The 24,165-nt window shown below is 40.1% G+C and overlaps 1 protein-coding gene across 1 annotated transcript; it reads left to right on the top strand.

The window, feature by feature from the left end:
* The first annotated feature begins 2,439 nt into the window (after positions 1–2,439).
* On the top strand, positions 2,440–23,654 carry SPTY2D1 (SPT2 chromatin protein domain containing 1). Its single transcript, XM_030330914.1, has 6 exons — positions 2,440–2,725; positions 13,557–13,671; positions 14,434–16,014; positions 17,437–17,608; positions 19,166–19,243; positions 20,422–23,654. Exons 1-6 carry the CDS (start codon positions 2,666–2,668, stop codon positions 20,513–20,515), a joined length of 2,100 nt encoding a protein of 699 aa, XP_030186774.1. The 5' UTR covers positions 2,440–2,665; the 3' UTR covers positions 20,516–23,654.
* Positions 23,655–24,165: the final 511 nt, after the last annotated feature.

The raw sequence follows: 24,165 nt of genomic DNA, 5'->3' as shown, positions 1-24,165 counted from the left end.
ATACAACACAATGATTCAATATTTGTAGATACTGTGAATCACAATACGTCTAGTTAACATCTGTCACCATAGTTACAAAAATTTTTTCCTTGTGATAAGACCTTTTAAGATCTACTCTTTTAACAACTTTCAAATATGCATCGTGTTTTTATGTGGATGAGCAGGGGACTGTGCCAATGATGGGAATAGAAATGGGTAAAATGGGTGTGGTCCCTGTTCTCACAGATCTTACAGTCTCGCATGAGCAATAACCACAGAGTTAGAAAAAAAAAAACAACCCACAAATATGTAATTACAATCCATGAACGATTCCACAAAGTCAAACACTGGGGGCTATAAGAATTTACAAAAGGGGTCCTGACCTAGTTCAAAGAAAGCTTCCTTGAAATAATACCTGACATTTAACGAATACTCAGCATACACCAGTGTATTTGATTGCTGGGGCTACCGTAACAAAGTACCACTAACTGAGTGGCTTAAACAACAGAAACCTATTTTCTCACCATTTTTGAGGCTAGAGGTCTGAGATCAAGTATAGGCAGGGTTGGTTTCTTCTGAGACCTTTCTCCTTGAGTTATAGCCATCTTCTCCCTGTGTTTTCACAAAGTTTTCCTCTGTACCTGTCTACGTCCATATTTCCTCTTCTTATAAGGACACCCATCGTGTCGGATTAGGGCCCACTCTAATGACCTCATTTTAACTTAATTATCTTTTCAAAGACCCTATCTCTAAATATGATCACATTCTGACATCTTGGGGATGTGGACTTCAACATATGAATTTTGGGGGGCACACAACTGAGCCCATAACAGCCAGGTACTAATCTATAGTCCTTACTTGAGTTATTTTACAGCCATCTTATCCTTGTTATTTTCTACATTAAACTGATGTACAGAGTTTAAACCTTGCCTAAGGTCATACAATACCTAGAAATCAACAGAACTGGGGCTTAAACCCTGATAACCACTCACTAAAGGCTTATGATGCTGAAGGATGAGTTAGAGCTGGCCCAGCAGTTTAGAGGGAACATACTAGGCAGAGGGAGAAAGGGGGAAAGGACCTGGAGTGGAAGAGAGCCTGACACATACAAAGAAGTGAAAAAGTAGAGCTGATGATGTTACAGAAGTGGGCCAGGGCAAGTCATGGCAGTCCTTACAAGCCACAGTTAGGATTAAAATTTTGGTCTTTATCCTAAGAACAATCAGAAAACACTGAAAGAGGATTCTACCTGTTGAATAGAGCAAATCACTCGAAGGAAGTTCAAAAATCTTAGTGTTAATTTTTTACACTCGAGGCCCCTGAGGTCTGCTAGTTTTTTCAGTACATTACACTCAAGCTTCTACCTAATCTACTTAAAGTAGGTGGGCATGTATTTGAAAGGAATGCATAGCATAGGTGAGCTGTATGCTATGCTGGGCTCCCCAGAGGGAATAGGGGAATTGAAAATTCCAGGTCTGTCATCAGAGGAAGACTTCATCTTGGTCTGTTGTTTGGGCAGCCTTAAACGGAAAAACGTAGTCAGGGCCACAACTCAGCATTAAAACTTCAGTTGTAAGGAATAAGACCAGCTTTGCCTAATATTTTTAAACATCTGTATTGATATATAATTGGAAAATTCACCTGTTCTAAGTGTACAGTGACTTTCAGTAAACTTACAATCATCACCACAATCCAGTTTTGAAACGGGCTTTCCATCACACTGAAAATATCTGCCCTGTTAGCTGGCAGCCAGTCGTGGCCTGTTCCCACCCCAGGTCTAATTAGCGTTATTTTACTGAATGAGACTTTATAGGCCCCAGATACTCTTAAAAGGAACCCAAGACTGGACTCCAAATTAATATGAATATGGGCCATGTATGTTTCGTTAGTGCGCAAGTATGTTCAGACTGGGACTGTATGTAAAGAGTTCCTTCATTTATCCACTACATGGAGCTTATTATCTAGATGGGGCAAAAGCACCAAGCCTGTGTCTCTATACACGAACGACATGCATGCATCTGCGCAGGAGGTGAGCACACACCATGTGCCAGGATGTGATGAGTAATGTGTACACGAGAGGACTAGTCGGTGCCATGTGCGCCTGCGCAATTTCGCGAGCGCCTAGAAACCGGTAACTGAAACCCCCTGCCCGAGATCCGTTGGTTCAGCTGCTGGGGCCCTGCCGTTTCGGACCTGAGAGCCCACCCGTGACACCCAGCGAACCCAGGCCTGGTAGGTAACCCCCCACCCCCTCGCCTTCCCTACTCAGAGGTCACAAGAAACACCAAGATGGTCAGGTCGCGAGCCCCGGCCTCCAGGGAAGTGGATCTTTCCCTTGGCCACACCCCTCACTTTACTAGGCCGCATCTCCTTGGTCCGTCAAGGGCCTAGTCCCGCCCCTTCGAGCCGACGCCAGCAGCCACGTACCACGTTTCTACGTATCTGGAGCCTAAAGGCGGAAGTTACGCCAGGGACTCGAGAGCTGAGCGGCGGACCTAAAAGAATATAGGCCGCAAGAGGAAAGGGGGCGGGCAGACGGCATTGGAAGGCGCCGGAAGTGGTCGTGGTGAGGAGGGGTGGGAGAGGGGTGGGCCAGGCAGTTCACTTGGCTGTAGCTGGGCGCCTCGGTAAGGCGTACTTTCACTTCTTTCCGAGAGCCTGGCCCAGTGTCTCCGCCTCTGTCAACATGGATTTCAGGGAAATTCTCCTGATAGCTTCCAAAGGACAAGGTGTCAACAACGTGCCGGTAAGTACCAGCCGGGCACCAGTGTAGGAGACCCTAATCTTCAAGTTTGGAATTTCTGGCCCGTGGAACTTCCAGGCATCCGCCTATCGACTCCGGGAGAGGGAAGACCTGGACGCCTTGTTTGCTTTTCTTGGGCGTGCATTCTTGGGGAATGGGTGAAAAGGGGCTTGAGGTGCGAAGTGGCAGCCTTCCGGCGAGTAGGTTTCTCCGGCTTAGTCACCCCTGCAACGTGGACTTTGCAGTGCGGGTGTTTTAGAGTTGTGTGAAGGCTGGTGAGTGAAACCGTGCCTGGTACATGGTGGAATCCAGCGCTAGTAGTTTCTGGCTTTGGCATAAACTTCAGCCCAAAGGATGGAAAGCGTGTACGTTGGGGAGTTTCAGGGGTTTTCGGGATGTGGTCTGATAGCCTTTTGGGTGAGTTCCCGCCTAAGATGGGGTCAAACATTGTGTGATTTCTCGAACAAGTTCTCTGATGAGATGACTAAATTAAAACCTCCCAAAGATTTAATAATACCTTATGTATTGGGAAGAGAAGTTGAGCAGATTCCACGAAATCCTTGGCCAACAGAATGGGTAAGTTATTCAACTTCCGTTTACTTGTGGCCTTCCAGCTTTGCCTTTGTTTGAAATCTATGTCCCATTTGCTCAGTAATTTTGCGAATTCGCCCGTATTCGCAGAGCGATGTAAGACTTTTAAAATCTACACGCTGAAGTGGTGGAGAGTGCCTAGTCTGCGGGGTGTAGCTGTTTTGCATAAACTAATCATTTCTGGATCCTCAGATGGTACCCACAGCACAGCTGTAAACCGACAAATTGCATTGTGATACTTGCGGTTTGAGCAGTGAGGTATAGACCTCGAACAGCTCTCTGTCAAAGTCAGTTCAACTGGAATTTATTGAGCTCTCACTATGTGTTCTGCATTTCTTAGATTTTTGTGTATTTGCAGTGTTTTGTTTTTCCCACTTCTACACTTTTCTTGTCTTCTGAGTCTGGCCCATTCTTTTACCCTTTGAAAATATTGATTTGAAGATAGTAAATTAATTGGTAAATGAAACTGGTATCTGTCCGTTTAATATTTATTAAATTCCCATATATTCATCTTTCATCCCAAGTACGCTGAATAATCATCCCCCCTAAGCCATGAGCCCGAAGATCTGTATGTTGAACTTATGGGCTTAAACCACTGAAACCTTGAACAACCAAATTTATTTTCTGCAAATTATGTACATTTCCTAGACAGGTCAATATTGGATCCCGTAACCATTCATCTTTGCATAATTAGGTCCATATTTTATTCTAGATCTTCCTGAATTTCAGTGGAGGTCAAAAATAGGTAATACTAGCTTTGATACCCAGTAATATTCTGAGGGAGAATCAGAACCAAGTTACTCTAAAAACCAGATATTACAGAGCAGAAGATTTCAAAATCTGTGTATGTTATAGAATATGTACATTATCAACAAATCTATTAAATAACAAAGATTGGAAGCAGAAAAGGTGAATTGGTGAGATCATTTAAAATTTAATAAACGAATATAGGCATATATTTTATGAAAGCATACTTTCTCCTCCCCACCCTCAACTCCCACAAAAAGCTAGAAAGCCTAGAAGTTTGATTTAGTTAGCATTCTAATCCTTTTCTTTTTACGTCAGATGAATGTGTCACAAAAGAAACTATTGAGGAACAGAGCAAGACAGTTAAATTTAATCCATGATCTTGCTTTCACTTAGTTTATCTAATTATTCTGTTACTTTGCTTTATCAGCTCAAAATAAATAAAGCCTCTGAGAGCACACCATCAATTGTGATATATTGTACAGTGTAATAAGCTGTGGCAAAGCAGGTATCCTTGTAAACCATCATTCGAGTCAAGAAACAAGAATTCAGCCATACACATGCACCCCATGTTTGGCATAAGCTGTATTGACTGAATGATGGTCTGAGAACCACAGAGGCTTTGCATCCCACTCTAGTGCTTCGTTCATATTTTCCTTTTAGCCATCTTCTTCCTCACCTTCCATTTCCATCTTATCAGAGCTGATGTTGAGATTTCAGTCTTCATTGTTCCTATGTCAGACTTTGCTACAGAAAGGAGCTATGGTGACTAGCACTGATTAACTCCAAGGAAGGCTAAAATATAAAACACCTGGACAGCCACTTTGAATTTTTGTTTTTTAAGTTTATTTATTTTTGAGAGAGAGAGAGAAGAGAGAGAGAGAGAGAGAGAGAGAGAGAGAGAGAGAGAGAATCCCTAGCAGGCTCTGCACTCTCAGTGCAGAGCCCGACGCGGGGCTCATCTCAAAACTGTGAGATCGTGACCTGACCCAACATCAGGAGTTGACTCTTAACCAGCTGACCCCAGGTGCCCCTCCAGGGCTTCACTTTTAAGAGGTATCTATTGTGTCTGGTTTGAGAAGCAATGAACATTTCTGTAATGGAAACTCTTTTCTGTTGTTTCTTTTCAGGAGAAATAGTTATTTTTATAATGTTTTATTAAAACAAAGGAAGGATTGCATCATGCCTAGCAATATTAGGCATGCTATCATTTCCCAGTGGAAAACTGAATTTAAAAAACAGCTGATCAAGGTGATGTAACCAGTTATCGTCGCAAGCTCTGTTTATATTTAAAGGAGAAAAGATATTTTTGGTAACCTCGCACTTGTACTTAAAATTTTTCTCCCTGGTTCCTCTAGCGAAAACCAAGTATCTTGATTTGATAGAATGGTAGAGCTTAGAATATGGATCTTGTAGGTTGTAAGTAACTAATTGATGACTTATGTGGCTTTCTCACAGTCATACTGTGAAAATCATCCCGGAGAAGATGCTGTCGCTCTGGTGTGATCGTCAAATCAAAAAGTAAAGACGAAGCATTTATGTGGTACTAAACATATGAGGGTTTGGGGGCTATAGCCCCTTGAGGATAAGAATGTCGGTACTGGAAAAGGGGCTCAGGGACTTTAACTGGGGTGGCAAGTTCAGATGTCCTGAGGGCCAGGTAGATAATGTAAGTTCTTAAAGTAGCCTGGATATAAAATGATAATAATGGAAGCTCTTGAAGTAGTCTAGATATAAAATAATAGGTGTCAAGCTCTGCATTCAAAAGAAGCCTACCGTGTGCTACAGTAGTTATATTTCCTTTGAAAGAACAGTATGGGCCAACAAAAACGTTTCTGCAATCACTTTGCAACTTTTGATTTATTGGCTGTAACTGGATTGCTCCCATGCTTGGATCTGAAGAGGAGTTTGCCAGGGTCTGAAGTAGCTCTGAATTGCTAGCCTGGGGGGGTAGTACTATTTAACCAGTGTTGGAAGGAGAGGGTCTTTTAGAAACTCTACCACCAGAGATTGTTATTTTTCTTCCCGTCACTACCTAAGAGAATCTCTTTCTGAATAATAATGATAACAACAACAACTGCCATTTATAATGCTTACTTGGTGCCAGGCACTGTTCTAACCATTTTATGTACATTGATTAATTCAATCACTGTGATGACCATATAGGAAAGGTTGTTTCATGGATAAGGAAACTGAGGCCTAGAGAGATGAGGAAACTTGTCTGAAGTCATTCAGCCAAAAAGTGACAGGGCTAGTAACGGTAGAGCAGAGAATTTTATACAGGCTAACTGGCTCCGGAGTTCTTGCTCTTAATCATGACCCTGTGCTAAGTGAAGAGTCTATTGGATATGAGGACGGTTGTTCATTTAATAAAGCCTGAACCCATCCAGCTTCCTACCCTCAACTCCAACCCAATATATTGCCTTAGGCAATAACTGTTGGTTTTTATGGCATTTGTCAATGTACAGTAAAGTCTGATGGGAGAGAAATTTAAAGGGCAAACCAACAGCATTTGGAAATTGGTGGGTAGAGAGAGACTTACAGCCTGTGGTGAGAGAGTGCCAGTATGGTTGACAGAAATAGTCTGAGGGTGAGGGTGGATAAGATAGAAAGTTAAGTGGTGGACCTATTGGAGGTCATGGCACCATCCAAGAGGCAGATGGAAATTTGGGAAGGGTGTTTAAGATTGAGGTTAGAGGGGCACCTGGGTGGCTCAGTCAGTTAAGCGTTTGACTCTTGGTTTCGGCTCAGGCCATGATCTCACAGTTCATGCGTTCGGCCCTGTGTCTGTCTCTGGGCTGACAGTGCAGAGCCTGCCTGGGATTCCCTCTGCACCGCCCCCCCCCCCACATCCCCCTACTCGCTCGCTCGCTCTCTCAAAGTAAACATAAAAATTGAGGTTAGAGCTGGATGAAAGTGTTGGGATTAACGTAGAAGTAAAACATATAGTGGGAATACTCTTGGACCTGAGTCAGGAGACTTAGATTCTAATTCACACTCTGTTACAAATTGTGAGTGACAACCAGTTAATACACACTTGTGCTTTTTGGGCCACTTCTAACATGGAGGTTGGGCTAGGGACTCTGAGGTACCTATCTGATACTACATTTTATAATCAGGTATATTTTTATAAACACAATAATAGTGAATTTACATTTGACCCTATAGCAATCCTGAATAGCGTGCTTTTTGACTGTTTTATTTTCATTCTCTTAACCACCCAGCTAAGCAAGCCTAATGCAAACCATTCATTTTCCAGGCCTGCATTTATTACCTATGATGTTTTGTGAAATTGTGTAGTATTATTAAACTCAAAGATATATTCTTTGAATATTCCTAACTCTAATAATAAGTCTCTAATATGTATAAAGCCATCAGGAAATTTATATTTTCTACAATTACAACAATATGTTGTTCTCTCCTGAGTAAAGAACAACTTTCAAGAAGGGATTGACTATTGATTCCAATGTAACGTATTTGGTTAACACATATTTCCAGAACAGAAAACTCCTCATTTTCCTTATCTGACCATGACAGTATAATTCCAATGCAAGGAACACATATGTCTTAAAGTGAGTTAATGTTTTCTAGGTCTGTTGGCTTCAGAATTACAAATCTTGGCAAAATCTCTGATACTGTATTTAAATGGCATAAGCTTCACTGCTGTGGATCATTCATTGGGGTCCAGCAGAATGACTGAGTTGGCTTGCAGTATAATAAAATGGATACACTTAGGATAAAAGAAACTCTTGTCCAGCTGCTTTTCATGAAGCTCAAACAATGAAGCAGCCTGGTGCCTTGAATCAGATTCAGAATTGGTGGGTGCATCTCAATGTGCTGCTGCTAGAGCTAAATGTGACCATCTGATGCAGGAGAAAGTGCCAAATAGTTCTTCTGCTTTATTAAATAGAATATAATGTAATCCCGGCCTGAGGCTTTTTATTTTTATGTTTTTAAAAAATCATTGTTCTCTACTGGGCTACCCCTTTGGGTGTAGGGGATTATCTATTACAATATTCTGTTACAACAAATCTCAGATCTTTCAACTGAACAGAGTATGACTGCAACCCCTTTTAAAAAGGTCTGGCTAGCTCAAGGTTAAGAAGATCTATAGCCCTGTACCCAAGAGAAATGATGTTCACACACACAAAAACTTGTACACAAGTGTTCATGGCAGCATTATTCATAATAGCCAAAAAGTAAAAACAAATACCCATCAACTGGTGAACAGATAAAATGTGGTAAATCAGCACAGTGAAATATTCAGCCATAAAAAGAAATGAAGTACTGATCCATGTTACAAACATGGATCTTGAGAACATTGTACTAAGGGAAACTACCAAGATACAAATGGCCACTGTATCAGTCAGGGCTCCCCAGAGAAGCAGAACCAGTTGGATTTATTTTAGGAAATTGGTTCATGTCATTGTGGGGGCTGGCAGGTCTGAAATTTGTAGGGCCAATACCGTCTTCTCTGAGAAAACTCAGTTTTTGCTCTTAAGGCCTTCAACTGATTGGATGAGTACCATCCACATTGTGGAGGGTAATCTGCTTTACCTCAGGTTAGCTGATTGTAGATGTTACCCACACCTGCAAAATACCTTCACGGCCACACTAGATTAGTGTTTGATTTAAATAACTGAGTGCTATAGCCTAGCTGAGCTGGCACATAAAACTGACCATGGCAGCCACACATATTGTAGGATTTCGTTTTGTTTCTTTGAAAGTTTTTATTTGAGAAAAATAAAAAAATAGAAAAGCCAACACTGACATCAAAGTAAAATTACATTATCTCCATTTAAATTTACTTAGGTATTACATAATTGTCATTTTAAGGTTCTAGGTATATTCTATTTTTACTCCAAAAGAGTTAAAATGATACCTTTGCTGAAACTGAAACACTTAATAGTCATAGAAACTAATCGTTTCTTAATTTTCCATAAGCCAGGGAAATAATTATAATTTCTCAGTTCAGTGATGTAAGGAACTAACTTACAGAGCATTCTCTCAAGGATATTTTCTAGGCCTTTGAAGGGGTCTATTTTCAAACTTAATAATAGAGTCAAGTGAAAATTAACAATAAGTGTTTTCAAATTTGAAAAATCTTAATATTTTGTATAATCACTCATATGTAGCCATTTGTCTATGGCCTGTAAATTTTCCCTTATATTGTGATAAATATTATTGTATAATGGTACACTGGGTACATGATTTCATTTATATGAAATGTCCAGAATTGGCAAATCCACAGAAACAGAAAGTAGGTTGCCAGGGGCAGAGGGGAGAGAGAGAGGGAATGGGGAATGACTGCTAAAGGGTATTTCTTTTTGGGATAATGTAAATGTTCTGCAATCCAATAGTAGTGATGGTTGTACAACTCTGAATGTACTAAAAACCAATGAATTGTACACATTAAATGTGTGGATTTTATGTGCCTGGGTGATTTGGTCAGTTGAGCATCTGACTCTTGGTTTCAGCTCAGATCATGATCCCAGGGTCATGATCCCATGGGATTGAGCTACATTGGGCTCCAGACTGACAGAGCGAAGAGCCTGCTTAAGATATTTTCCCTCTCTCTCTCTCTCTCTCCCTCTCCCTCCCTCACTTCCTCCCTCCCACCCACCCACCACCTTTGCCCCTCTCCCCTGCTCACTCACTCTCTCTAAAATTTAAAAAAAAAATTGTTTTTAAAGGATGGATTTTATGGTATGTGAATTGTGTCTCAAAACAGTTAAGAAAGAAGAATATTTCCTATGGAGATACGGGACCCCCCCCTTTTTTTTTCTAACCCCAGATTTCTAGGTTTTGACCTAAAGTTTGCCTAAGAGAATATTTTAATATTTTCCTGGTATCTGCTTTTGAGTGCATCAAGCTACAGCGGATGTAAGAAACTGTTAATTATGACTCAGCTCATGTCAGTGAATAAGATTAAGCCTCATCAAGTTAGGACCTTGCCCTTCTTGTTTCCTAGCAGACCCATGAAATGAGACTTTTAATAGATTTATTGAATCCCTTCTACATCATAGGACAGAACAAAAAGTACTGCAGAGTTGTTGGGGTAAAAGTAAAGTCAGCTTGACAAATACCCTTGAGTATTAAAGGTGCTAAAACAAAAAAGCTGAATTTAAAATTGGCAGTGTGAGTGGTTGAAAATAGGTGGATGCTTTGAAAAAAGCTAAAGTGAACAAATCAGGATTATAGATGCTGGAGAGGATGTGGAGAAACGGGAACCCTCTTGCACTGTTGGTGGGAATGCAAACTGGTGCAGCCGCTCTGGAAAACAGTGTGGAGGTTCCTCAAAGAATTAAAAATAGACCTACCCTATGACCCAGCAATAGCCCCGCTAGGAATTTACCCAAGGGATACAGGAGTGCTGATGCATAGGGGCACCTGTACCCCAATGTTTATAGCAGCACTTTCAACAACAGCCAAATTATGGAAAGAGCCTAAATGTCCATCAACTGACAAATGGATAAAGATGATGTGGTTTATATGTACAATGGAATACTACTTGGCAATGAGTAAGAATGAAATCTGGCCCTTTGCAGCAACGTGGATGGGACTGGAGAGTATTATGCTAAGTGAAATAAGTCAGGCAGAGAAAGACAGATACCATATGTTTTCACTCATGTGGATCCTGAGAAACTTAACAGAAGACCATGGGGGAGGGGAAGGGAGAAAAAAAAGTTACAGAGAGGGAGGGAAGCAAACCATAAGAGAGTCTTAAATACTGAGAACAAGCTGAGGGTTGATGGGGGGTGGGGGAGAGGGGAAAGTGGGTGATGGGCATTGAGGAGAGCACCTGTTGGGATGAGCACTGGGTGTTGTATGGAAACCAATTTGACAAAAAATTGTATTTAATATGAAAAGAAGAAAAAGCTAAAAGTAATCTTTGCACTTCTTTTCTGAGTAAATCTGAGAGCCTGAACACCCCACTCCCTTGTTTCTTCTTTGAGTTCTGCCTTTCCTGTATTTTTATGTTCCTTTTTGGCATTTTCCAAAATGCTGTGTGTGTGTGTGTGTGTTTAATGGTTATATTTTAACATGATTTGCAGAAATGTAACTAGCCCTCAAGCCAATCATTTCATGGATATTATTGCTTGAAGTAAAGCTATAATAATAAGTCATAGTGTTAGGTCTATATATTTTCTTAAAATTAGTAAATAATAGTGCAGATGGTATACTAAAAGGGCAAAAATCATGCAGGTGTTATGCAAATGACTGAAGCTTAGTAAACTGTACTCCATTGACGCCGTTGGTGCCTGTATGCAGTCGTGAGTAGCTTTTCAGCTAGTCATATCCCATTACCTATCCCTTGAAGTCTCAGGTTAGGAAGAAATATGTCTATCCTGAAGTCAAATTAGGAAGTGCTTTTTGCTGTAATATGTAGATAATGAACCAGTGCTGTTCAAGGTAACACTAACATGTATATTGGCATTTGAGGCTGGGCGGGGTTGGGGGGGGGTGCTTTGTATAAGCTTTGATTTGGCAGGTGAACATATGGACTAGGTTGTTGGCAGGGACAAGAAAATCTTAAGTCTTGGCAAAAAAAAAAAAAAATCCATCTTTCCTCTTACTAACTTTTAATCTTACTAACTGGATAGGGTGAAGTGAGTATATGTCTCTGCGTATGAGTCTGTGTATATCTTATGCAACTTGAGTCCTATTCATGGTGGCTCTTCCATTAAGAAAATATAAACTTTTTGTAGATAAAGCTTATGTTTGAGGTTCTTGTAAATGAGGACAATTTATATATAGGCAGTTAGGTAAAGCAGTATTCTCTTTCTCCTCAGTGTGCCCTCCCTCTCCTTTTCTTCTTTAAATATTGGGCTCCAATCCACAATGGAAAGCATCTACAACTAAATTTACAAAGATAGGGACTTATTACTGGGTTTTATGGTGATTCAACCAAGCTGACTGGGAGAGGAATCTGGGTGCTCTCTTTTGGGATTTCTGTCAGGGATGTGTCAGGTCACAGCATTGCTATCGTGCAGGATTTTCATGCTGGATTAGGGCCTGCTTCACTGGTGAACTAACTTAGCTGGAACTTCCAGTCTGTTTCGGATGTCTTGTATTTGGCTAGCCACATAGTAAGCATGGATCCTTGGCTTTCCTCCCAAGAATTTCATGCACATTTGGGGAGTCTGTTTTTTTGGTTTTTAAGTAGCTGGATTTGTGCTCAGGGGGGTTAGTGTTTCCTTTTTAACTAGCACAATAACAGGTTTAGTGGATAAGAATGTCATCAGCCTAACAAAAGAGGGAAAGCATTTAAAAACTTATTTGCTATCCATAGATTGATTTATTTATTTATTTATTTATTTATTTATTTATTTAATTTTTTTATATGAAATTTATTGTCAAATTGGTTTCCATACAACACCCAGTTCTCATCCCAACAGGTGCCCTCCTCAATAACCATCACCCACCCCCCCTCCCTCCCACCCCCCATCAACCCTCAGTTTGTTCTCAGTTTTTAGGAGTCTCTTATGTTTTGGCTCCCTCCCTCCCTAACCTTGTTTTTTTTTCCTTCCCCTCCCTCATGGTCTTCTGTTAAGTTTCTCAGGATCAACATAAGAGTGAAAACATATTCTATCCATATATTTAATGTGCAATAGTCCTTGAGATGAATCATCCTGGTCTGAGTTATTCTGTTTATCATACTTCTCTTATGATAGATACTTATACAATGGAAATGTTTTTCCTGTTGTAGTTCAAATTAACATTACTATGGTTTTAGTCATTTCCCAGTGTAGTTACATAAAAATCAAAACCCAGATTAATATCATCTGCGCCAGGATAAGATTAGTATTTTTGGGGTGATATGGAAACCTTTCTAATTATGTAACAAATATTTAATGAACATAAGAGCTGTGGTTAAAAGTACAGAGAATTGGGCACTTCTTGCTGCTTAGATTTCCTTGAAATGCTTTTTAGCTTTGGTTTGCCACCAGCTTTGCCTATGGTCAAAGTAAAATCTCAGTGTTTTATACTGTAAGCAAAATAACCTGTGTAGCTGTGAGTCTTACTAGAAAATAGTCTGGAATAAGGTATTCAGGAGAGAAAACATTTTATGAGTAGTTTTTTCTGTTTGTTTGAAAAGTTACACTTTGAAATGCTTAGTTCTAAAGGTCGATTTTTTTTTTTATTCAGAATTTTTAAACAGTCCATTCCAAGTGATGATTTCTTTTTAAAAGTCCCCCAGTCCAAGTACCTATTTGGGAAAATAACATAAAAATAGCATTTCTCTGAATTCTTCATGTGTGCATTATTTAGGATGTTACAAAGAAATTCTGTACCTAAAAACAGTCATGCATAATCCTATTTAGACCAAAATTTTATAGCTAAGCTTCCATGTTAGTTATATGATCTCTTATTCAGAATCCGTTTTTCAGTCAGTATGTAAACCTCTCTATTGCTTGGTACAATGCCTTACACCTAATAGCAAATACATTTTTAAAGTTGAATTGCTTTTAACTTTAACTTTTTTTATTTTTAGAAAAGGTATAGTTTGGCAGTGGGGCCTCCCAAAAAAGACCCAAAAGTCAAGGGTGTCCAATCTGCAGCTGTTCAGGCTTTTCTCAGACGAAAAGAAGAGGAGCTCCGGCAAAAAGGTACATATCTATAGCTTTATTGTCAATTTTAAAGTCTTCTACCTTCACAACTAGCTTGTACTTAACTAGCGGATGCTTGTAGTAACTTAATAGGCTAAGGGATTTGTGTGCCTGAGTCAGCTGTATTTAGAGCATATTACATGTGTTCTCATGCTGATCATTTGTATGGATGTTATCTTTTATTTCTTCTTAGTGCTTTTGGGGATAGCGGCCATATCTTGCAATTGGCCACACTTGGTCCCAATAAGAACTCCATTCTTTGACCTTCATTCTGAATCTGCTTCTACATATTTTGTATTTTAAATTTTTTAATTATCAAGAATGCTATCTTAAAGGTTAAAAATAGGGACAATTTTTGAAGACCAGCAAACTTAAACAGTAGTTTTACCTCATGCAAATGACAAGGAAACTGATTTAATACATTTACGTATTCATTTATTCATAGTTAATAATGACTGTGAAGTGGTTCCTACTGTTTCCTTAACTTGGTATCTTTATTTGGTATGAATTATTTTCTATATTTAAAGCTAAAACCCCAGTCTCTCGCTTGCTTTGTCATATTGAAAACCCCATATGTAACCCACTCATTATGTAAAGATGACTCAACTGATACTTGTTCAAAGGACTTCCTCCTTTGATTCCTAGATGTCTTCAAACTGTAACTTGAATGTTGCCTGTGTTTTGGCCACCTACTGATTTCGGATGAACATACTTGAGACCTCCAGACCTTGAAATACTTTGTTCTTGTTTTCTCCATTTTAGCTTTAGAGGAGAAAAGGAGAAAAGAAGAACTAGTGAAAAAGCGAATTGAGCTAAAACATGATAAGAAGGCAAGAGCTATGGCCAAGAGGACAAAGGATAATTTCCATGGTTACAACGGGATTCCCGTTGAGGAAAAGTCAAAGAAGAGGCAGGTGATGGAAAGCCACACTAGCCAGGGAACAGAACAAGAGTATGGGATGGAAGAAGATGATGAATTCTTAGAGTACAATCAAGCAGAGTCAGAGCAGGAGTATGAGGAGGAGCAAGAACCTCCCAAAGTTGAAAGCAAACCAAAGGTCCCCCTTAAAAGTGCCCCGCCACTCATGAACTTCACTGATCTACTCAGGCTGGCCGAGAAAAAGCAGTATGAACCAGTGGAGATCAAGGTAGTGAAGAAAACAGAAGAGCGGCCTATGACTGCAGAAGAACTTAGGGAGCGAGAATTCCTCGAACGGAAACAGAGGAAAAAGAGAGCTGAGACAGATGCAAGACTACCTCCAGCCAAAAAGGCACCTTCTCAGAAAGAAAGTGTGGGCACAAAACTTGGCAAGCACCCTTCCTCCAGGGGTACACCCCTCCCTCATGCTGAGAAGAAATCCAGACCCAGTACAGCCAATGAAAAACACTTAAGTGTGTCTTCATCCAAATCCATGCCAGGAGAGAGGACCAAAGCAGGATCTGGCAATTGCTCCCAGCCCTTACTTCGAGAGGGCCATGACAGACCTGTTTTCAATGGGGCTGGAAAGCCCCACTCCAGCACCTATTCACCAAGTGTCCCAAAGACTTCTGCTAAAGGGCCTCAGAAATCTGCTACTGAGCACAAAGCCAAAAAATCTCCTCCCCATCCTAGCCATTCCAGGCCTGGGCCTGTGGTTACCCCACACAATAAAGCCAAGAGTCCAGGTGTCGTCAGGCAGCCAGGCAGCAGCTCCAGCTCAGCTCCCGGGCGGCCCAGCACAGGGACTGCTCGGCCCGCAGTTAGTTCTGGCCCCATGCCCAGGCGCCAGAATGGCAGCCCCAGCTCAGGACCTGAGCGATCAGTCAGTGGGACCAAGAGGCCAGCCAGTGACTTAAATCTCTCTGGACGGACACTCAGTGGTACAAGTGGCCCTGGGCATCCTGCAAATAGCTCAAGTGGACCTGGACGACCCACCCCTGGCTCAGGTGATTCTAGGAAGTCTTTGGGCAGCTCTGGTGGCCCTGGGCGGCCTGTGAGCAGTCCGCATGACCTCCGACGACCAGTGAGTGGCTCTGGCCCCCCTGGGCGGCCAGTCAGTGGCCCTGGGCGGCCAGTCAGTGGCCCTGGGCGGCCAGTCAATGGCCCTGGACGGCCAGTCAGTGGCCCTGGGCGGCCAGTCAGTGGCTCAGTTCCAGCCGGACGGACGGTCAGTAGTTCAGGCCCTGGAAGACCAGTGAGCAGCTTGGGACCTGGGCGAACAGTTAGTAGCTCCAGTCTCCCCCTAAAACCCAAGTGTACCGTTGTCTCAGAAACAATTTCTTCCAAGAATATAATTAGCCGATCCAGCAATGGACAGATGAATGGAATGAAGCCTTCCTTATCTGGCTACAGATCTGCCCAAGGTAAAACTGTCCTTCACCCTAAGGATATTGACTTGTTACTAGGAAATTGGAAAGAGTACTTTGTTTTACATAAACTGAGACCCTGTGAACCCTTCCCTGTGCCCTTTAATGTACTCCTGTATTGATAGAATCCTGATGCTCTGTCTCTCTTTATGCCTGAGAGTCCCTTTAGTGATCATAACTTGGAAAAGGCTTTACAAAGAGAGTTATCTAGGACCCTCTGTGTTCACCCCTGTAACGTCTCCAAGTGCATGAAACTTGGCTATGTGATTTGTGAGACAGGATGAGTGAATATGCCTTATATGGTTCAATGAATTAATTCATCTTTACCTTCTCATGAGAACTAGAGAGACCTTTCTTCAAAAGTTGGAGTATATTTGTAAACTTGAAGCCTTTGGTGCATTATTTATTCATCAGATACTTTTTAAGTATCCACAATGTACCAGGAACTGCCCTTGTGTTTCTGCTCCTTGTAGTGGGCAGCACATCAAGGCCCTAGCTACTGGTCCTTTATGAATCTACTTAGGTAAGATTCCATGCTTTAACTTCTTAGTTCGGCTAGAACATTGGTTCTCAACCAACGATGATTTTGATGCCCAGTGAACATTTGGCAGTGTCTGGAGACATTTTTGACTGACACCACTGGGCCCAGGGGATGCTACTGGTATCTAGTAGATGGAGGCCAGGGATGCTGCTATTATACTATAGGACACAGGAGAGTCTGCTCACAAAGAATTATCTGGCCCAAAATGTCAACAGTGCAGAAGTTGAGCCGAGCTAAGGAGACAAGCCATGCGTATTAAAAACAACTGTAGATCAATAAAAGGAGTGTCTGTAATCAAGGACTAGAAAGCAGTTGTTCCCAGATGCTGTTCTATTGATCATTGCCTGTCTTTTGCAAAGTTTTATTCAGCCTTTTGGCAAAATGACAAAATAATGATAATGTAGTGATTTTCTTTTAAAGTCAGACTTACTCATTTCAATAATTATCCATAATTCTGGGAATCTTTCATACTTTGTTGGACTTCTAAAAAAAAAAAGGAATGAAATTGTGATAATAGATGGTAGGTTGTTACTTTTGGTGTCTTTTTCATGGCAGAATTAAAAGTTAGAGATCCTGTAAGCTATTTGTAATTTTCTTTTTATCAGTCTTTTAAATCCAGAAGGAAGGCAGCTGTTAGGCTACAAGATGTGACAGATGCTTCTGGTAAGCCCTGGGATAAACAGAAATTCTACTCCTTGTAGACAACATGAAGCAGCAGGGGTGATTTCGTAATGAGTCCATGCTATGGGCCAGTTTGCTGGCTCTGGTTTTTGAGGATACTGTCTTAATGAATTCTTAAAATCTCAGTTTATGTAAAACTTTGTTGGGACTATTTTCAGTTTTAATGCTCCTATAAATAATGACTTTTCTATTCTTAGGTCCTCAAAGGCTTCCCTTCCCTAGTGGTTACAAAAGGCAACGAGAATATGAAGAGGAGGAAGATGATGATGAATATGACTCTGAAATGGAAGATTTTATCGAAGATGAAGGAGAACCTCAGGAAGAAATATCCAAGCACATTCGAGAAATCTTTGGCTATGACCGAAAAAAGTAAGGCTATAGGTGGTTTAGATAAATGATATACTTATTTTGAATGACTCGTGCTATGGGGGAAAAGCAAACATTAATAGCAGAGGCATTGAATAAAATTCTTAATTAGGAACCATTGGATGATTGTTTAAGATTTACTCTTTTGGCACCACCTAACGGTTAACTCAGAATTTTTTGTGTGGTTGCATGCCAAAAAATACCTTTTTAAACTGTTGCCCTTGTAAGATGTATATTTAATGAGAGTGAAGCAGCTTACTGGAATAGAACTAGATTGGCTTTGAACTCAGAAAGCCATCCACAGACCCATGTTGAAAGCTAGTCTGATCTGACATCACAGACCTGTGTTGAAAGCTGGTCTGATCTGACATCTGCTTTTCTTTGATGTAAAAAGCTTTAGTGCTCAAAAGTGTGGTCCCTGGACAGCAGTCAGTATGGGACCAACATCACTGACATCACCTGACAACAGCGTTAAGAAATGCAGGCTCTCAGGCCCTACTTCAGAGCTGCCAAATCTAAATCAGCTTTATACGGTTCCCAGGTAATTCAAATGCACATTAAAGTTTGAGAACACTAGTATAGGTGAAAGATCAGGGTTTGAATAGAAGTTCTACCACTTCCTAGCTGGATAAACTTGAGTAAATTATTTTCAGAATGACATCTGGAAGGATTAAATGAGATAAAACAGAAGGGACATATGTTTTATATGTAAAACAGAAGGGACATAGTGCATATCGGTTGACAGTTGCCCTCTCCTTTAAAGCCATGGATATGAGAAATTAGAAGGCAATCCTGAGAAAAAGTGTTTAAAAAAAAAATTTGGTAAAAAGAGTAGTAAAAAGAATTGGAATAAAAATCAGATTTAAAAATCTAATATTAATGGGGCACCTGGGTGGCTCAGTTGGTTAAGTGTCTGACTTTGGCTCAGGTCATGATCTCCCAGTCTGTGAGTTCAGGCTCCGCATCGGGCTCTGTGCTGACAGCTTAAAGCCTGGAGCCTCCTTCAGATTCTGTGTCTCCCTCTGTCTTTGCCCTTCCCCCTCTCACTGTCTGTCTCAAAAGTAAATAAACATTAAAAAAAATTTTTTTAATAAAAACCTAATATTAGTAATGTCATTGGCTAGTTGTATGTTCTTGGTCAAACCATTAATCTGCCTGCTTCAGCCTGTGTTCTAAAGTCCTTTCTCACAAAGCTCAAATGAGATTAATATGTACAAAATGATTTCCATATATAGTGTGCTTTCAGGATTTTAATATAAACTATTCTGTAACTAGAGGCGAGTGAGGTGAGTAAGCATTGTTGGATTGAGTACCTTCATTGACATTAGATTCAGGAATAATTGCCTTCAGGGAGTAGTGAGGGCTCATTTAATTTGCCTTGACTTCAGAAACCCACTGCTACCTGTCCTCTGCCTCTGTCACTCCTTGCCAAAGAAAGAAGAGTAATCCTGTGTTTTTTATTAGTTATAAAGATACTGATTTTTAAAACAGGAGGATGCAGTTCCTAAATATTTGGGAATTTGGGTGTTTTCCCTAACAACATTGATTTCCTCTTATCAGATACAAAGATGAAAGTGATTATGCCTTACGTTACATGGAGAGTAGTTGGAAAGAGCAGCAGAAGGAAGAAGCAAAGAGGTAAGCACAAAACTGAACACATTTGTGCAGAAATGTCCTAATCGTTCCTTTCTGTTTGCCGCTTCAGTTACACCATTGGGAGCAGAGGTTTGGGGCCCCTCGCTTCTGAATTCCCATCCTGGTTACTTGCTGTGGGACTTTAGACAAATTCCTTAGCCTTTCTAAATCTGTCTTCTTGGGGCACCTGGGTGGCTCAGTCTGTTAAATATCCGACTCTTGATTTCAGCTCAGGTCATAGTCTCACGGTTCATGGGTTCAAGGCCTGCGTGAAGCTCTGTGCTGGCATTGTGGAGCCTGCCTGGGATTCTCTCTCTCCTCTTTCTCTGCCTCTCCCTCCCCTGCTCTCTCTCTCTCAAAAATAAACTTAAAAAAATTTTTTTTTCAATCTGTCTTCTCATGGGTAAAATGAGAATTTACTCTTTTTACCCATTGAGGTATCACATTAAGTATACAAGTTGCTTAGTGCGGTGCCTCACCTATATAGGCACACAGTCAGTGCTGGAGGCCTCCTCTGATCCCATTGTAACAAGTTCCTTGTTTTTCTTTCCCCGTCTTTAATTCCCTTTCTACATCAAACATATCTCAGTCTTGCTGACCTGTACCACTGCTGGCCATAGGGACCTGATGAGGAATATGAAATTCTTTGTCTAAATCCTATTTGGCTACCTGATAATAAAATTCATGATAAGTTCTTAGGGTAGGGTAACAAGAGATTGCTTTGTTTATAGTGTTAACTTGGTAAGATAATTCCCCTCAGTCTCAACCCAGAATATTAAACCTCTTGCCTCTTGCCTTCCCTTCATGTAACTACATAAAATATCCAACTAAGGTGATGCGAAGGGATAAGAATAGAATGTTATTTATTGAATAAATTTTCTTTTATTTCTAAAAGCCATTGTGATAATTTACATTTTATTACTTTAATGGGAATGTTAAGGTATTTTATGTTGAGGTTTTATGTGAGGTCTTTTTTCTACTAGAAGTTGAATCAGTGGCCGAGGCTCCTAGTAAAAAATATTCCTGCTAGTTTGTTTTCAGTGGTAAAGCCTTGAGGCGTTTTTAATGCCTCAGCACATTCCATATGAGCTCCCAGTTGAAATTTCATTCTTAATTTTTAAAGAGTGTGGTAATGTCATGTATATTGACAAGTACTTTTTTTCTTTTTTTGTGCGTGACAGTTTAAGACTAGGTATGCAGGAGGACTTAGAGGAAATGAGACGTGAAGAAGAAGAAATGAAGCGTCGAAAGGCTAAGAAGCTGAAGAAGCGTTAGCTGCTGCTTTTATTATTTTTGTGAAATTCTGGAGACACTCTGCTGCCAGGAGGTCCTGCCTTCAGAATGAAGAAGCCCCTTTATGATTTTAATTTATACTTGGGTACTCAAGGAGAAGGAACGCATACTGTTATTTGCAGGCTGTCATTGGAGCATAAAGTATTTTCAGATACTTTCCAGGGTTAAATCTAATGCAGATGATAGAATGCCCAGTGAGCGTGCTTATGAAGTTAACTGTTCACAGGTGCCCGCCTTGATCCTGATGAGCTATGCACTCTAACGGGGGCTGCTCACTGTCAGCCAATCTTACATTGTTCCTTTGCTATTTTGAAAAGGAAAAAAAAAAAAAAAAAGGATTGCCTCTTCATGTTCTGCTGATGTGTGAGTAGAGCACTGCCCAGCTCCCAATCAAACTTTGTCTTTTAATGAGGAACCTGGCCCTTCCATGAATGTTGCCAGCAATAAAGTGACCTGTCCTAATGTATATGTTTGGATTGAGAACTTGAAAATGTAGAGTAGGCTCTATAATTATCGTATGGATGTCATCTCTGTGACTTTGAAGTAAAAAGTAGAATAAATTATATCGTATTTTACATTATTCACGGATTGGATGCCGAGCATTCTTATTCACTAATTTAGGTGGTAAGGCAATTAACAAATTTTTTTTTTCCAGTTAAAATACAAGTTATGCCATTTAGTTTAAAAATAATGTTTCCAGGTTTTCCTTTCAAATTTACTGTTACATTGGCTTTAGCGTAAAATAGACAAGGTCACTGTGCTGATTGATTTTTATCTAAGAAAAGTCATTTTTATACTGAAGAAAAATGCTTATTTTATTCAAACATTAGATTTGGAAGAGTAATAGTTTAAAAAATAAGGAAGTGACATGTGAGACTCCCCTCCTCCCTCTCTATAAAGATATTTTGGAAAAAGGTGCCCCTGTACCTCTTGATGTTAACGACTGCATTTTATCTTAAATTCTTTAGCAATTAATGCCAAAAGCCAAAAACTAAATTCACGTGTATTGAGAGCACCACCTTCTCTTTTTGCCCATATTGCACTTTTATTTCAAACTATGCACTGTGAAGAGATTTTTTTCCCAGGTAGAAAAGGACGTTCCCTGCTACTGGTGCTTTACCGGGCTGTGGAACTTTCTTCATTCTCACTTTTTTCCAAGTCCTATTTTTACACTTGAGATCTCTTAAGCCTCAAACCCAGGCAATTCCAATCAGGCTGACCTAGGTTCTGGCTGGAGAGAAGCCAAGTCTCAAGGAAAAGTCAGCAACAGAAAATGAGATATGATGACGCTAGAGAGCTTTTGTCCTTAATTCTAAATGTGGAGGGTTGGGGACAGTGGGACATAAGCTTGAAGAACAGTTCCAAAAGTTGTTTTGGTGTATTCCTTTTTATCCATAAAGCTTTCTTTATTCTCCAAGTTTGGGTGGTATACATTACTGTTGTTACCTCCCTTGATGGGACAACCATTTGACCTAGTCCCTTAAGACTCTGACTCATTTCGAATTGAGTTTCACATTTCGAAAGTGCAAGCATTTAACTTTGAAGCTGGATCCTCTGAAAGAGGTCTTCATCACCAGGAGTAACACTCTAATGATCTACATAGAATTGTCACACTGGCAGAAAATCCTGTTGACTGCCTCTCACCCATCTCAAAATATCTTCAGTGAAATTGATTTAAGGGTAGTGTGGTGTTCCACGTAATAAAACAGGTTTGGAACATTATTTCCTTTGCTGTCACTTTTGTGCTTCCTCCCGCCCCACCCCTACAAAAGTTGTTTTCTGGGCTATATTTTTTCAGTATTTAGACTCTTTGAAAATCTATTACAATCAAGTGCTTATCATAGCTGAAAGATTTCTGGTGGCTTAATGTTTACTAGCACTTTACTCGACGTGCAGTTATTTGTACAGAAAGGCACCACTGTGCTAGATAAAAGTTCTAGAACTTCATAGGAAGAGTCAGGTCGTGTCCTTAGGCATCTACCACTTTTGAGTGTATTTCTTCTACAGATGTTGATTATATTATTCCTCGGCATCAACATTATAAAAGGGCACTTCTGTAGCTCATTTAAAAAGAAAGTCCTGAGAAAGTCTTTTAAATTAATCTTGGCCTTGTTTCCAAATCCTGTCTTCCGTTTTGTTCTGCAATTCCTGACGGCTCTTACAAAAAGCTCACAAACCTTTGAAGAAACTGGAATAAGCTGTTATTTTATAAAGGTTTACAAATTAAGTGCTTGGTTTTTAATGTATCCTCTACTGTTTTGATTTTCAGATTTTATTAATTCAATATCTGAAGATGTGCCTTTTATTGGGTAATGTTAATTCACGAATGTAGTAATGTTATTTCACGATTGTAATGTTACATGATCATGGGTGTGGCATTCTCTAACAGATGATGTGAAAAGAAAGTAGTTTTCATAAAACTCATATGGCTCTGATTGCACAGTCCCACTTGCTTTTGATATTGCTATGTCAAAGCAAGGGGCACTCTTCTTTTAAGGCTACTTTCAAAAACTTGTCTTTGTATTTTCTCTAAACTATAAATGCAATTACGTCCATTTGGAGGCCAGGGTACCACATGTCACAGACAGCCTTACATGTGTGCCATGAGAAGGTTCAAAGACTGTTAACAAAAAAGAAAGTCTATAGGAACTCGAAATATCATTTTTTTAATGTTACCCCAAGATTTTCTCCAAGAAATTACTGTTTTGTATTTTGTAACTTAAAAGCAGCTATTAGTACATTTCTGAGATATAGCAGGAGACCAAAACATGTTTGGAAAGAGAATAAATATATGAAGAGAAACTGGTTGGTTTATTTTCAATGTGCTGAATATATTAGACTACTATTTATTTTGTGAGTGGATGTGATAAAATAAATATTCAGGTGTTTAGTGTATGATTAAGAGTGGGATATAGATTTCTTTGAAGTTATTAAATCCATCATGTCTTTTACATAATGGACAAATCAAGTTTAAAAAAAAAAAAAACATTTACATAGTTTAGCTTGTTTTCTGGTGCTGTTGACCTGCAAGAGAATCTACTTTTGCATATACAGGTGAAAGTTTTGCAATTTATGTATAAAAGAAATTGTAGGCATTAAAAATATTTTATTGATATTTTCACTGGTTTGCATTTATTTACCAAAACTCAGATATTCCTTCTTTCATCACCCTGAACATTTTTCCAGCTAGAAACCCCAGTAGACTCATCAGACTTGACATGGGGTGTGCTTCCTTACACACACACACACACACACACACACACACACCTGTTCATTCCCTCTGACGTACTGACCTCTGCTAAACCCCCACAACTGACCCATCTCCCCTCACCCCACCAGCTTAAGAGAGCTACTCTGAAGGCCGGAGAACTGTTTGGAGGTATATTCAGGGAACCAGAGGGAAGAAGAACTGGGTGTATAGTTCCTCTTGTCAAGAAAACAAGCAAAGGTTCTGATCCCCTGTAATAAAAGAGCTTGAAACAACTGACAAGATGAGTCCTTTGGGATATTCAGGAGGCAAGTTGGTATAGCCACGGAGCCAGAAAATGTAGGCACTTAGCTCAATGGGATGTGTTGAGTCTAGGTCATATAAGAAGCCTTATAAGAGATAGTATCCTGGATTCAGGATTCCA

Source organism: Lynx canadensis, chromosome D1 (genome assembly GCF_007474595.2).
Source record: "Lynx canadensis isolate LIC74 chromosome D1, mLynCan4.pri.v2, whole genome shotgun sequence".
NCBI lineage: Eukaryota > Metazoa > Chordata > Mammalia > Carnivora > Felidae > Lynx > Lynx canadensis.
The sequence above is the reverse complement of the archived record's forward strand: the minus strand, read 5'-3'. Positions and strand labels throughout refer to the sequence as shown.